Source organism: Phoenix dactylifera, chromosome 12 (genome assembly GCF_051530095.1).
Source record: "Phoenix dactylifera cultivar Ajwa chromosome 12, Ajwa_hap1_PhDact_Kaust_v1.1, whole genome shotgun sequence".
Taxonomy (NCBI): domain Eukaryota; kingdom Viridiplantae; phylum Streptophyta; class Magnoliopsida; order Arecales; family Arecaceae; genus Phoenix; species Phoenix dactylifera.
Window position 1 is genome coordinate 28,262,286 of NC_143201.1, and position 13,033 is coordinate 28,275,318.

General features: G+C 43.4%; 1 protein-coding gene across 9 annotated transcripts in view; it reads left to right on the forward strand.

The window, feature by feature from the left end:
* LOC103710274 (K(+) efflux antiporter 6-like) overlaps positions 1 to 13,033 on the forward strand; it is a 33,097-nt gene that overhangs the window by 13,425 nt on the left and 6,639 nt on the right. For 7 of the 9 annotated variants that reach the window (XR_015971630.2, XR_015971628.2, XR_015971631.2 and 4 more), the window contains exons 10-15: positions 5,401 to 5,469; positions 7,166 to 7,243; positions 7,428 to 7,516; positions 10,107 to 10,209; positions 10,340 to 10,393; positions 11,847 to 11,942. Coding sequence is in view for 5 of the 9 variants with exons in the window: in XM_088707941.2 (XP_088564067.2) it covers positions 5,401 to 5,469; positions 7,166 to 7,243; positions 7,428 to 7,516; positions 10,107 to 10,209; positions 10,340 to 10,393; positions 11,847 to 11,942 (489 nt within the window). In the remaining 4 variants the exon portion in view is untranslated. The remainder of the gene's footprint in view (positions 1 to 5,400; positions 5,470 to 7,165; positions 7,244 to 7,427; positions 7,517 to 10,106; positions 10,210 to 10,339; positions 10,394 to 11,846; positions 11,943 to 13,033) is intronic. The other 2 variants (XM_088707944.2, XM_088707945.2) reach the window with 1 other exon arrangement.

The following is a 13,033-nucleotide window of genomic DNA, read 5'->3' on the forward strand; positions in this document are numbered from 1 at the left end:
CCACCACTCCATCCGGGCTGGTGAGGATGAGTCCAGCTCCGCTACCCCCTGAAGTCGAGGACCCGTCTGAATATAGGACCCATGGCAGCCTCGGGGTTCCCTCCATAGATGCAGACGGTAGCTCGGGGTCGTCTGGCAAGGTACATTCCACGAGGAAGTCGGCGAGTATTTGAGCTTTAATGGCCGGCCTGGGCCGATATTCGAGGTCGAACTCCCCGAGTTCGACCGCCCACTTGGCAATCCTCCCCGCACGACCTGACCTCTGCAATATCTGCTTCATAGGCTGGTCGGTCAGTATGACTATTGTATGTGCTTGAAAATAAGGCCGGAGTCTCCGAGCAGAGATGATAAGGGCAAAAATTGTCTTCTCAAGTTTAGAATATCGGGTCTCAGCATCTCTGAGGACCCGGCTGATGTAGTAGACCGGCTTTTGGAGCTTGTCCTCTTCCCGGACCAGGACTGAGCTTACTGCGATCGGGGAGACGGCCAGGTATAAGTAAAGAACTTCGTCTCGCTGAGACTTGGTGAGTAGCGGGGGAGAGGCCAGAAGGCGCCTGAGCTCTTCAAAGGCCTGCTGGCATTCTTCCGACCACAGGAAGTCCTTTGGCCGCTTAAGGATCTTGAAGAATGGGAGGCAGCGCTCAGCCGATCGGGAGACAAATCTCCCCAAGGCGGCAACCCGTCCGGTAAGCCGCTGCACTTCTTTGACTGTCCTTGGAGGCGTCATCTCTTGCAGCGCTCGGATTTTCTCGGGGTTGGCTTCAAGTCCACGCTGGGTCACTATGAAACCCAGGAATTTGCCTGAGGTAACTCCGAACGCGCACTTTGCTGGGTTGAGCTTCATTTGGTACCTCCTGAGCTTGGAGAATGTTTCGTTGAGGTCAGCTACATGGTGCTCCGCCGCTCGGCTCTTCACCAGCATGTCATCCACATAGACTTCCATATTTCGGCCGATCTGGTCCTCAAAAATTTGGCTGACCAGCCTCTGATATGTGGCTCCAGCGTTCTTCAGCCCAAAAGGCATCACCTTGTAACAATAGGTGCCCTTGTCGGTGATGAAGGCCGTCTTCTCCTCGTCTTCTGGCGCCATTCGGATTTGATTGTATCCCGAGAAGGCGTCCATGAAGGTCAGCAATTGATGTCCTGAGGTGGAATCGACGAGCTGGTCGATGCTTGGAAGGGGGAAACTATCCTTCGGGCAGGCCTTGTTCAGGTCAGTGTAGTCCACGCACATGCGCCATTTTCCGTTGGCCTTCTTTACGAGGACTATGTTGGCGAGCCAGTCTGGGTAGGAAACCTCCCGAATGAAACCAGCCTCAAGGAGTTTATCCACTTCCTCGGCTGCGGCTCGTTGTCGTTCCGGGACAGAGCCCCTCTTTTTCTGTTTTACAGGTCTGCTGGTCGGCTTCACCTGGAGTCGGTGGACCATGACCTCAGGGTCAATTCCTGGTACGTCGGCGGGCGACCAGGCAAAGTCATCAGCATTTTCTCGCAGGAAGCTGATGAGGTGATCCCTCTCGCGGATGCCAAGGCCGGAGCCGACCTGCACAGTTAGCTCGGAAAAATTTTCTCGTAAAGAAACTTGAACGAGAAGCTCACCGGGCTCTACTTGCTTCTTCCAGAGGTCGTCCCTTGCATCCAGGGTTTCTACGGGTAGCGAGGGGCCCGTTGCATGAGTTGGCGCCTCAGTTGGTTGCTTCACTCTGCGGGTCGCCATGTAGCATTGCTTGGCAACCAGCTGATCCCCGCGGACCTAGCCTACTCCTTGGCCGGTGGGGAATCGCATGAGTAGGTGGCGGGTTGAGACCACGGCTCGGAAAGCATTTAGCCTTGGCCGCCCAAGGATAGCGTTGTAGGCTGAGGGTAGACGGACCACAAGAAAGTCCGTCCTCACAGTGCTTTCCTGGGGAGCGAGGCCGACTGTAACAAGAAAGCTGACCTCGCCCTCGACTGGGACCGAGTCTCCGGTAAACCCGACCAGTGGGGTATTAATTTTCCGGAGCTGTCCTTCTGGTAACCCCATTTTTTGGTAGGCATGGTAGTACAAAACGTTGGCTGAACTTTCATTGTCAACTAGGACACGTTTTACATCAAATTTATTTACAATCATGGAGATGACCACAGCGTCATCGTGGGGGGTCTCAACCCCTTTCAAGTCTACGTCCGAGAACGAAATGACTTCAGCGGTACGCGGGCGCTTCAGGGAGGTTCCTTCTTGGGCTGATCTTCCTGCTGAGGCTCCTCCGATTACATTGATGGTGCCGGCGATAGGCCTGTTGTCATCCGGATTTTCGGACGGTGGGGCATTTTCTACTGGCCTTCTTTCCTCACGTCGGTTCCTTACGAACCGATTGAGTACTCCGCGGCGAATAAGCGCCTCTATCTCATCCCGGAGCTGAAAGCAATTCTCCGTGTCGTGCCCGCGGTCTCGGTGGAAGCGGCAGTACTTCCTGGGATTGCGGGGAACTCCTGTATCCCGCATAGGAGGCGGAGGTCGGAAGAAGTCCCGACCTTCGATTTCCATCAGAATTTCGGCCCGGGGAGCATTGATAGGGGTGTAATTCTCGTACCTCCCCGGGTATGTCCGAGGCCGCGGTGGGGACCTTGGCTGAGGCGGGGTCCTCCGTTGAGGCTGTCCTCGCTGTCGAGGCGGGCTTCTTAGTCGGGGGAGGTTCTTCTCTCGGCGGGGGATCGGTTTCTTTGGCGGCCGCGCTCCTCGCGGCGTTTCTTCTGCTTCCTTGAGGCTGGTTCAATCACACCCCGCCTGGAGGCGATAGCCTCCTCGGCCTTAGCGTACTTCCGAGCTCGGGCCAGCATCTCGGTGAAGTTGGCCGGGAAGCTCTTTTCGATAGAGAAGAGGAATCGATAAGAGCGAGCCCCAGTCTTTAGAGCCGACATGGCTATTGACTGGTCCAGCTCGCGGACTTCCCACGTGGCGGCGGTAAAGCGGTTCAGATACTCCTTGAGGGATTCCCCCTCCTTCTGCTTGATATCCAGGAGGGAGTCCGACGTCCGTCGCTGGCTTCGGCTGGCAGCAAAATTGGTAGCAAACTGCCTGCCGAGTTGCTCAAAGGAAGATACCGTGCTCGGCTTTAGCCCAGAAAACCAAAGCCGAGCTGTCCCTCGAAGAGTCGCCGGGAAGGCCTTACAAAGTACGGCCTCTGAGGATCCTTGCAGGGCCATGAGAGCTCGGTAGCTCTCCAAATGGTCGAGGGGGTCGGTGACTCCGCTGTAGGGCTCCACTTGAGGCATCTTGAACCTCGTGGGGACCGGCTCATCCTCGATCTGGCGGGAGAAGGGGGACTTGGTGGTAAATTCAAAATCTCCCTCCTGTCTTGCCTTCTTGCTGTGGAGCGCTTCGATCTGGCGCTCCAAGTGCTCGACTTTTCTGTCGAGCTCCCCAACCCGAGGAATCGTCACCGTGGTTTGCTCCGGCTCACGGCGGTCTGGGGCTGACTCGGCTTCAGAGGGTTGGGGTCTTCTGTTGAGACCTTCCCCCGGCAGCTCTCTCTGGGGGGAGGCCCGCCCTTCGTTGTTGGCCCTGGAGGAGCCATGAAGATTCTGGCTTTGGAGAATCGGGCCGTTGGGAGGAAACTCCGGCAAGATCTGGGCCTGTGGGGGGAGCGTTGGTAAGGCCTCCTCGCGCCGCAGACCTTGGACGGCAGCGGTCAGGGCCTGGACTTGCTGCACCAGGGCATTGAATTGCTCCGGCTGGACTTGAGGAACCGGGTCAGCCGGAGTAGGCGAATTCTGAACGGAGTGTCCAGGACTCTGTGGGGGACGCCGGAAAATGTTAGAGGCTCCCTTACTTCTCAACTTCATGATCGCGACTCGGGCCCTTCCTCTAGCGCCAACTGTTGCTGGAAATTGAACCCGGGGGCGGTCGTCGATTGAGGAGGGGGAGCGGTCGGTGGACATAGGAGAGTGGCGGTCCGTCAGCGAGCGGCGTCCTCCGTCGGGATGCCTGCAGAAAAGCCGGTGGCCGGGTTTTCCGGCGCCGGCCCTCCGATGCTTAAGTCAGAGGGAGAAACTGTGTTTAAAAGAGAAAGGAGAGAAGTTTTTCAGAGTTTCGTCTATCCCCTCCCCCCTTGAGAAGCGAGGGCCCTCTTTTATAGGGAGGTCGGATTACCTGTGATGTGATAGGACGAGACCGTCGTACGACTCGGCATGTTGCTTGGACTGGCACACGATCAGGTAAATCATTGCATTGATGTCGGAGGTGAGGCCGTCGTACGACTTGAGCTGGCACGCGATCGGGTGAATCATTGCATTGATGTCGGAGGTGAGGCCGGGGTCAGAGACTTGTCACGGCCGACAGGACCCTGCTAAGCTGGTTTGTCGTGGAGAGCTGAGGATCCGTAGATAATAGGAGCCATGCGCATTAATTGTTGAGTGAGCCGGAGATGCGCATTAATTGTTGAGTGAACCGTGGGTTTGCGGAGATCATGCGTAATAAATGCTGGGGCAGTGGCAGGATATGGCCCTCGGCCGGACCTCGGAAGGGTACGGCTGTGGTAGGTGGGCGACAAGGACGGACCTCCGAGGTCGGAAACTCTCCAGGTCGGACGTTCCGAGGTCGGGCGTTCCGAGGTCGGGCGCCGACCTTGGTCGTCCAAGGTCGGCAGCCATGCGGTCTTCTAGCGGCGAGGTTACTATGTTCTGGGGGGAAAACCGCATTCCCCAACAACTATAATATACAATATTATATTAATATATTATAATAATATTATATTACATTACAGTAATTTTATACTATATCATATATTTATGTATTAATACATATTATATTTTATTATACTCTGTTGTATAATACTATACAATGTCCTTTATGGTCATTTTGTCATACCAAAAGTACTTTCTCAGTTTGTTTACCAAACATATATTAAAGTTCCACAGCACTTTAGAAATGTAGTTACCAAATAGCAAATAGCTTTTTATAGAAGCTCTACTTCAAAAAGCTCTATTTTCAAAAACTCTACTGCCAGCAGCTTTGCCAAATGGGGCCTTAGTATTGTTGACATCTCATGCCTAGGATATAAAGATTAGTACCATAGGCTTTGTGAGTTAAATTTAACACATCTATTTGTAAACTAACAATGATTACTATCAATAGAAATAAGGGCTTGTTCACGTTGTCCGCTTAGTATTGTTGACATCTCTTGCCTAGGATATAAAAATTAGTACCATAGGCTTTATGAGTTAAATTTAGCGCATCTTTTCAAATCTTTGGAATATGCAGCATTCCAGCTCGTTGCACATGCATCTTGTTATACATGTTGTGTATATATGCATTGAAAACATGCTCACCCATTGTTATCCCCTTTATTTTTCTTACGAGCATTCACTATTACTCAAAATGTGCGAATAATGACAAATTAAGCATGTTTTCCTCTATTGCAGTTATGTGGGGGCAAGACTTCTGAGGGGGTGTTTGTTGGCGTGTTCTTGTCTATGTCTTCAACAGCTGTGGTATTTTTCTAAATTTGGTTAGAATTTCATGATAAAGATGAGTTGGGCATTTATTTGCATTGATTTATCACCATAATCATTATTTAAGAGAGAACATGAATTTTGGTTGTGTGCGTGTGCACTATTATGAAGATGAATCAAACATTTCTTTCTTTGATATATGAACATAGTCAATATTTAAATAATAATATGGATTTTCTTTTTTAAGAAGTAAGATGGGGGGAAGTTCGACTTAAATCAAGGTGAAGGTGGGACTCGAACCTAGGTCAATGGTACCCAAACCCTAGTGACTTCATCAACTGAACTAGTTGGAGCCCTCATTATGATGAATAAATGTAGTATGATGGTTGTGCATATGCACATTTATGTAAATTATATATATATATATATATATATATATATATATATATATATATATATATATATATATATATATATATATATGCGTATATAATGATGATTCTTCCCATACTTTGCTGGATCAACATTCCTGAAGAAACTATGATCATGGCCAACAAGAGTTAACCAATTTTTTAGTTGCTTTTATGGTAGAGGCACACTTACACTTTTGTTGAGGGTCGGATTTGTGCCTTGTGGTAGGTGGGCTTTGCATGCCCTTGAAACTTCTAAATACGAGAAGGTTATGATGAAAAAATGCAACTGTAGCCCTACTCAATTTCCAAAATATGAGTATGGAAGTCCTAAAGTTTCTTGCAGGCTTATGTGCACAGGTACAAACAAAGTTGTCGACATGAATCTTTTGTGCAACCGAATCTTATCCAACAGTATGTATGTGGAAATCTCAAAGAGTCTGTCAAACCGATATTGAGGTTTGTTTGGCTGGCAACTAGTTTGGTACGGTATGGGTCTATCCTGTAATATGCTGCAGGGCGTACTGAAACATTGAGAGAGAGGGAAGAGGGAGAAGGAGAGGGAGGAAGAGAGAGACGGAGGGGGAGAAAGGGAGGGGAAGAGAGGGTGAGAGAGGGAGGGGAGGGGCTTATCACGCATCGATCGACATTGAAGAGGAGCGAGATGAGCGACTGAGTAGCGACGATGCACACTGTGGAGCTTCGAAGCTCCGATCATGGCAGAAGAGAAGGGGGGGGGGGAGAGCTTGAGAGAGTTTTAAGGGATCGAACTGTCCTGACCACCCCAAGTCTTTGGGTTTTGGACTGCCCAGTTTGGTGTACTTTGCTCTAGAGACTACGCCCCTTGATTTCTTGCCTGGGCTTTACCTTTATGTAGGCTTCAGCCTGTTTCAGCTTGGTTACTTGGTTTAGGGTGGGCTTTCTTATGATATAGGACTTGGAGATGTTCGATAGTCTTCTACGCTAATATATCTCTTCTTCGCGGAACCTTGGAGGGTTGCTTCCTGTTTCGTGAGCCTAAGCTATCTAATTAAGGAGGTAAGCTCCCTTCATTCCAATTAACTTTCTAGGCTTGATTGTAGGCTCCTTTCTTGTTAGAGATGCCTTTTCAAAAAGTCTCGCACCTGTTTAGAGGGTTAACACCATGCTTTGACCATACATTTTACTCAATATGATGGATCATACCTTGAATCCACAGAGTTGTCTCGTATATGTGTAACATGGATTTTTGTTTGGTTGATCATTTGTTAGGGACTACCTCTCAGTCCTGAAGCACCCGTCATTCAGAAACTCTAATGGAACGTATATGTGTGATTGATGAACAGGTTTTGAAGTTCTTAATGGAGAGAAATGGTATTATTGCCCTTCATGGTCAAGTCACAGTTGGCACCCTCATACTCCAGGTAATATGTTTTCCACAACTGAGTCCTTTGTGTTTCACACTTAGGTGCAAGGCCCATGATATTTTAAGTTATGGATACACTGTTACAAATTAAATTCAAACGGTCATGGGATAGATATCTCTTTGAAATTGTTGACACATTAGAACTATATATCTTGTCTTTGAATGAAATTTCTACACTGTAGGATTGTGCTGTTGGCTTGCTCTTTGCACTACTTCCAGTTTTGGGTGGCACATCTGGTGTTCTTCAAGGAGTTATTTCAATGACCAAGTTGTGAGTGAAGCATCCTTGTTTACATCTTTTTTTAATTGCTTAAGTGATTCTTTTAGAAGATTCTTTATGATACTATTGTCTATAATATACTGAGCACCTTCACCAGCACATTCATCTTTCTGAATCCTGAAGTTGACATCTCTTAATCTTATTATATTGATTTTTAGAGCTTGAATGGTTGGGTGAGATTCATCTTAATTCATCTTAAAATGTGTGTGGTATAGTCAGCCATTACTATCTATTTTGCATTGTCCTTGTTATGATGATTACTTCGCATTTAATTATAGCAGAAATGGTAGCCTTATTACATAGGTTTGTGGTTGTTGGGAGCTTTATGTACTTTCATGGGATAAACTTGTTTATTTGTTAATTTCTTTGATGAGATTCTTTATCCAAAGCTTATTATTTCTTGCGAGACAAATAATTTTGTTTAAGATTAAAACTTATCAATTTCTTAAGAATTCAAAAGTTCAGTAGGTTTATAATAACAATGGCATGATTCATCATTGTTACTTTTTCATGAATTATTTTGAATGTGTATCCATTCCCAGTTTCTAATAGAAGAAGAAACCCCAATGTCATACTTGCAGCTGGCTGTAGAAATATCGCAGAGTTGACATGGATCCTCATTTAGTTACAAACAAGGTTTGAAGTACTGCAATATAGGATCCTGCTGGTCCCATGTTGGTATGTTACTGCAGTACAGTTTATCCAAGGTTTGAAATATCACGGTGCGGTATGCTAGGGTATGCCCTTAATACGACTTGGTGCGGGTTGTATCGTAGTGCAGTACAGTTGGTTTTTCAAACCTTGCTTACAAACCTATTGGTATTCTGCCCCTTTTGTGCCCATAAATATATATGGATACTTTGAAACCGGTGATCTCATCTTGCTAGGCTTGTAACGAAGCTTTGAAAATAATTTCTTTTGTATCATCACCACCGCTAGTTTCAATAGAATTAAACATGGTTATCAAATCTCCTTGGTCGTTCTGGGCATTCACCTCTTTGAAGGCCTAGGCAAAGTGCCTATGCAGAGAGGTAAGTACTAAATTTTAGAATTCCTGTAAATTAACAAAATTGTACATTTGCATATGTAGTCATGTATTCTTATTAAAAAGCACACCAAAGAATGTCATATTAGTATATAGTAAAGTTGCTAACTATTTAAGCAGTGTAATGATGAAATCTTTGATTCAAGTACTCGGTGTTGCTTATTAATTTTTCTACTAAGTGATTTAAAGCACTTAAAGCTTCTTAGGGACATTACATGCTCAAGCGACAATTAGTATCTAAAGCTGTGTTTGGTTTTGGAATAAGGTAATTGTGTAAATGGATTAATTTACTCTGATCCTTCTTTACTCTGGAATAAATTACTCTACCATGTAGGCTCATTCCAGTTTAAGTGCAAAAAGTTGCTTTACTTCTTGAAATGCCTAGTTTATGGCCAATCAAGACAAAACAATTCTTTATCTACAGCAAACCGAGCAGCCAAAAGAAGAGGTTGAAAACGAAGTACCAAATCCTACAACGAGGATGATATGCCTGTTCTCCACGCAAAAGAAGTGGTTTATTATGGGACGTATAAATCCTCATTTGGCAAGCATTACTATTTACGCTACCATTGATGTTCTCTCTTAAATAACCCTAGCTTAGACAACATCAAATACAGATTCTTGTTCATAATTTGCCATTCTTTCTGATAACTGGTTGTCAACCTAATGTCTCCCCTCCACCCTTTTTATCAGGGCATGGAATTGGGAGTAATGCAAGGATATTCAATAGATTTCTTCCTAAAAATCATCTGCAATCGCTAACCTGTTCGGATAACATGTGGCTTGGAGCAGAGAGTCCTCCTAAAACTCTTCTGCCTGCAGTTCTAATTACTTCTTTGCTATCTTTCCATATTTGAGTGATGATGAAGATTGCTTCTGAAATTTAGTACCGATATCCTAGCAACCTTGAAAAGGTATTCTTGGGGTGCTCATGCCATATTATTCACTCAATTTTGCTCGCTAACCTTTTTACTGTTGGAACCCTTGTGTGAATTCGAGCTGTTGCTGTTAAATTTGACAATTGTAGGAACTCTTAACTGTATCTTAAATGATAAGTGTGGACTCTTATTTATCCAATCGGATTCAGGGACATATCTATTGTGCTTGATAGAAGTGGGTTATAGTTATGGTCTGTACTAGTGGCACATATTTTTTACCACAATAAATGCAAGAACTAGTAAGATTTTGCACTTTGTAGGTCCATTAGGAACTTCAACTCATGTGAAAGGATGGCATGTCAAGAACTTCTAAAATGGTAGATTCGAACAAGTAAATTGAAAGCTGCCACTGCCCATTGGGCATGTCTGGTGAACTTTTTTTTAGTAATCGAGGTATCTAATACAACTTCAAAGTATTTATAGTCAGTGTTGTAGGTTAGAAATGCACAACATGGTTTCACTAGAAATGCATCTTCAAATTTTTTATGGAGCTAAATAGATATTTAATTGGTCAATCTCTTTCTGTTTCGCTAGATTCTGCAAGTGCTTTAGCTAGAGATTTGTGTTGATAGCTACAACTGTGGAAACCTTTCCCCAGGTTGATTTTGCTATTAACGTTCCTGGCTGTTCTATCCATACTATCACGAACTTGTGTGCCTTGGTTTCTCAATCTGATGATTAGTCTTTCATCTCAGTCCCAGGTATATTGACTGCTGGGCAGTTTTTATGATACGCAAATTTTTCTGTGCAGTAATCTTGTTAAATATGTCTTCTTTTGCACACGAGTTTCATGTTGCATTTAATGTTCTGACTAGCATGTTATTTGTGCAGACCAAGGAACTCTATCAGTTGGCATCTGTTGCATTCTGTTTACTTGTAGCATGGGTTTGTATCTGGTGACTTCCAGTATTTGGCTTCCTCTATACCTTTCTGCCTGTACCTTGAATAGTTTAAGTTGTATTGTATACATTTCATGTTACATTGTCAATAGTTTTATAGAGAATTAGTACTTAAAATTAAGATGTTTCTCAATAAAATTATAGTTTTCTTCTAAAATCTAATACATTTCATAGTGCCAAAACCTAATTAATTGATTGTAGCTTTTGTAATTTAGAATTTAGTTGTGTTATTTTTTGGTTTTTCCCCAACTTTGCTTTAAAGGTAGTGTGGCTCAGGACATGATACCAGAGTTTGCTTTTCAAGAATCAGTTATGGCACTTTCAGGTTCCGTAACCCATCATATCTTTCTACATATTCCCTGCTGCCTTGTTGTGTTCTACAATCTTCAAAACGAAATTTCTTTCCTTTGCTTTTTCTTTTTTCTTGTTTCTGTAATTTTTTTAAAAAAATTTGAATACAGAGCCAAAAACTTCAAGCACTGGCTCTATCTGGAAATGTTGATACACCCTTCTAAACCAATATTTTCTGGGGTCTTACACTAATAGTCGTTTATCTTTTTTATCGTCCATAATATTTGTGATTCTTGAGGACAGACCTTGAATTTGAGCAAATAGTTTTGTCTGTATATGAAATAAAGTTGTTGAATGCCTTGAAAGTTCTCTTTACCTGCTGGGTGGCAGTTGGAGCAATATGCTATCTATGGTTGAGTAAATGATGTGGCTGGACTTGGACTTTAAAATATATTGGGAGCCAACATCTTTATTGTGTCATATCATTAGAGTGAAAGACTTAAAGAACTGATTTGGCTATTCTAACATGTTTGTGAACTAGGATATACGGTGATCTCGCAATAAAACATTTAGCTGATTTAGGTTTTCTAACTTCTCCTAAAAGCACCTTTTGAGTTTTTCTTCTTGTATAAGCCCTTTTCAGATGATATTACTAGACACTTTTTTTTAAGGAACTACTTTTTCGCACAAAAGCACTTTTGAAGCAGGACCAAAATGTCCTTAAAACTCTTATATACTTGAGAACGAAATGGATTATCACTCTAGAGTGTGGTTTGAATAAGAACCTTAAAATGATTTTATAGAAAAGTTTCTCTCCATCTGCAAGGGTGACAAAGGATTGATATATTATGTATGGTAAACAAATTATATGATTAGAATTTATGACCGTATGTCTCTCTCTTTTTTTTTTTGATGATATGAGCATATATTTCTCAGCCTTACTCATCAGGATATCTGTTTTCTTTTTTTTCCCTCAGGTATCAAATTAGATATGAACTTTAAACTCTTGTAGTTTTTGATTTTTGAACTTGATTAGGCAATTTTTTTACATACTGGGAATATTTCTTATGTAATCTGTATAGCATCCAGCTAAACAAATTCATAATGCTCTTACCATAATAACTTTTATCTGGAATCTTTCTTCTCAGTGTAGTGACAAGTTGGGCCTGAGTCTTGAATTGGGTTCATTCGCTGCTGGTGTGATGATATCAACAACTGATCTTTCACATCATACCCTTGAACAAGTTAGACTGTTTTCTATTATAAACATCGTTGATATTCCTGATGATAATACTGATTTATTTCTTATATTGTTGTACATTTTGTTCATCTGAACCTTGTGTAGGTTAGCTGTTAATAGGCATAATTACCAGGAAAAAACAAGATATTTAGGTATTGGTATGCTTGAACTGAGACTTTGTTTTGCTGTTAGTTACATCTTTGACCAAACTGCCAGAGTAGGATGGTACGAGCAGTACCAATGTTACCATACTGTTCTGGCAGAAAATGGCACCAGTATACAGTGTCGGTACAAGATGCAGGCTAGTACCATGTGTCGGTACCCAGTATTGTACTGTTTTGACAAAAAATCGATACGAGGACTGATACTGGTTTTTAAAACCTTGTCTTTGAAATTTGTCACGGCAACTTATCAACAGGAACATTAACTGCTTGATACTTTCTCTTGATATATCTGAACTAGGATCCACTTGAAAATAAAACATTAGACGGAAGCTTTATAGGCAGTAGTGAAACGAATGCCCACTAAGTATGTCTACCAAGCGACATATTGTATTGTTCTTGCTTGATCTTCTGTCTTATATTTTTGATATATAATTGTTTGCACCTGCATCTATCTGCACAGGCTCCTTAGATGTTGGGCGTGCAGAATGTTCTTCCCTCTGATGTTCTAAAGCCACTTCCATTTATTCTAGAAGCTTCAGCTTCTGGCTTGTCAGCTGAATCCTTTAATAACGCTCACATCTCCAGCACTTTCAGTTAGCACTGTCAGTTTCTGTTGATTTTCCTCCATGGTTTCTCAACATTGATCAGTGCAAACATTTGGTTTTGAACATAAGCTGGATCTTGGAAACAAAGAGTGATATTGCCTCTTATATTGGTCAAATATCTCAAAAGTCATCTAATACCTCGGTTTTATTTATGATGATTGGGCTCAAACTTTGTTTGGATCCATTTTCTCTGGTGAAAACCATTTGTCCAATCTAGATCTCATGATCTTACGGCTCTAGTTTTTACTTGAGCAGGATGAAGACGTGATAAAGTAGAAGCGCCTGTTTCAAAAATGAAACCAATAGATACATGTTTCAAAGAAAAT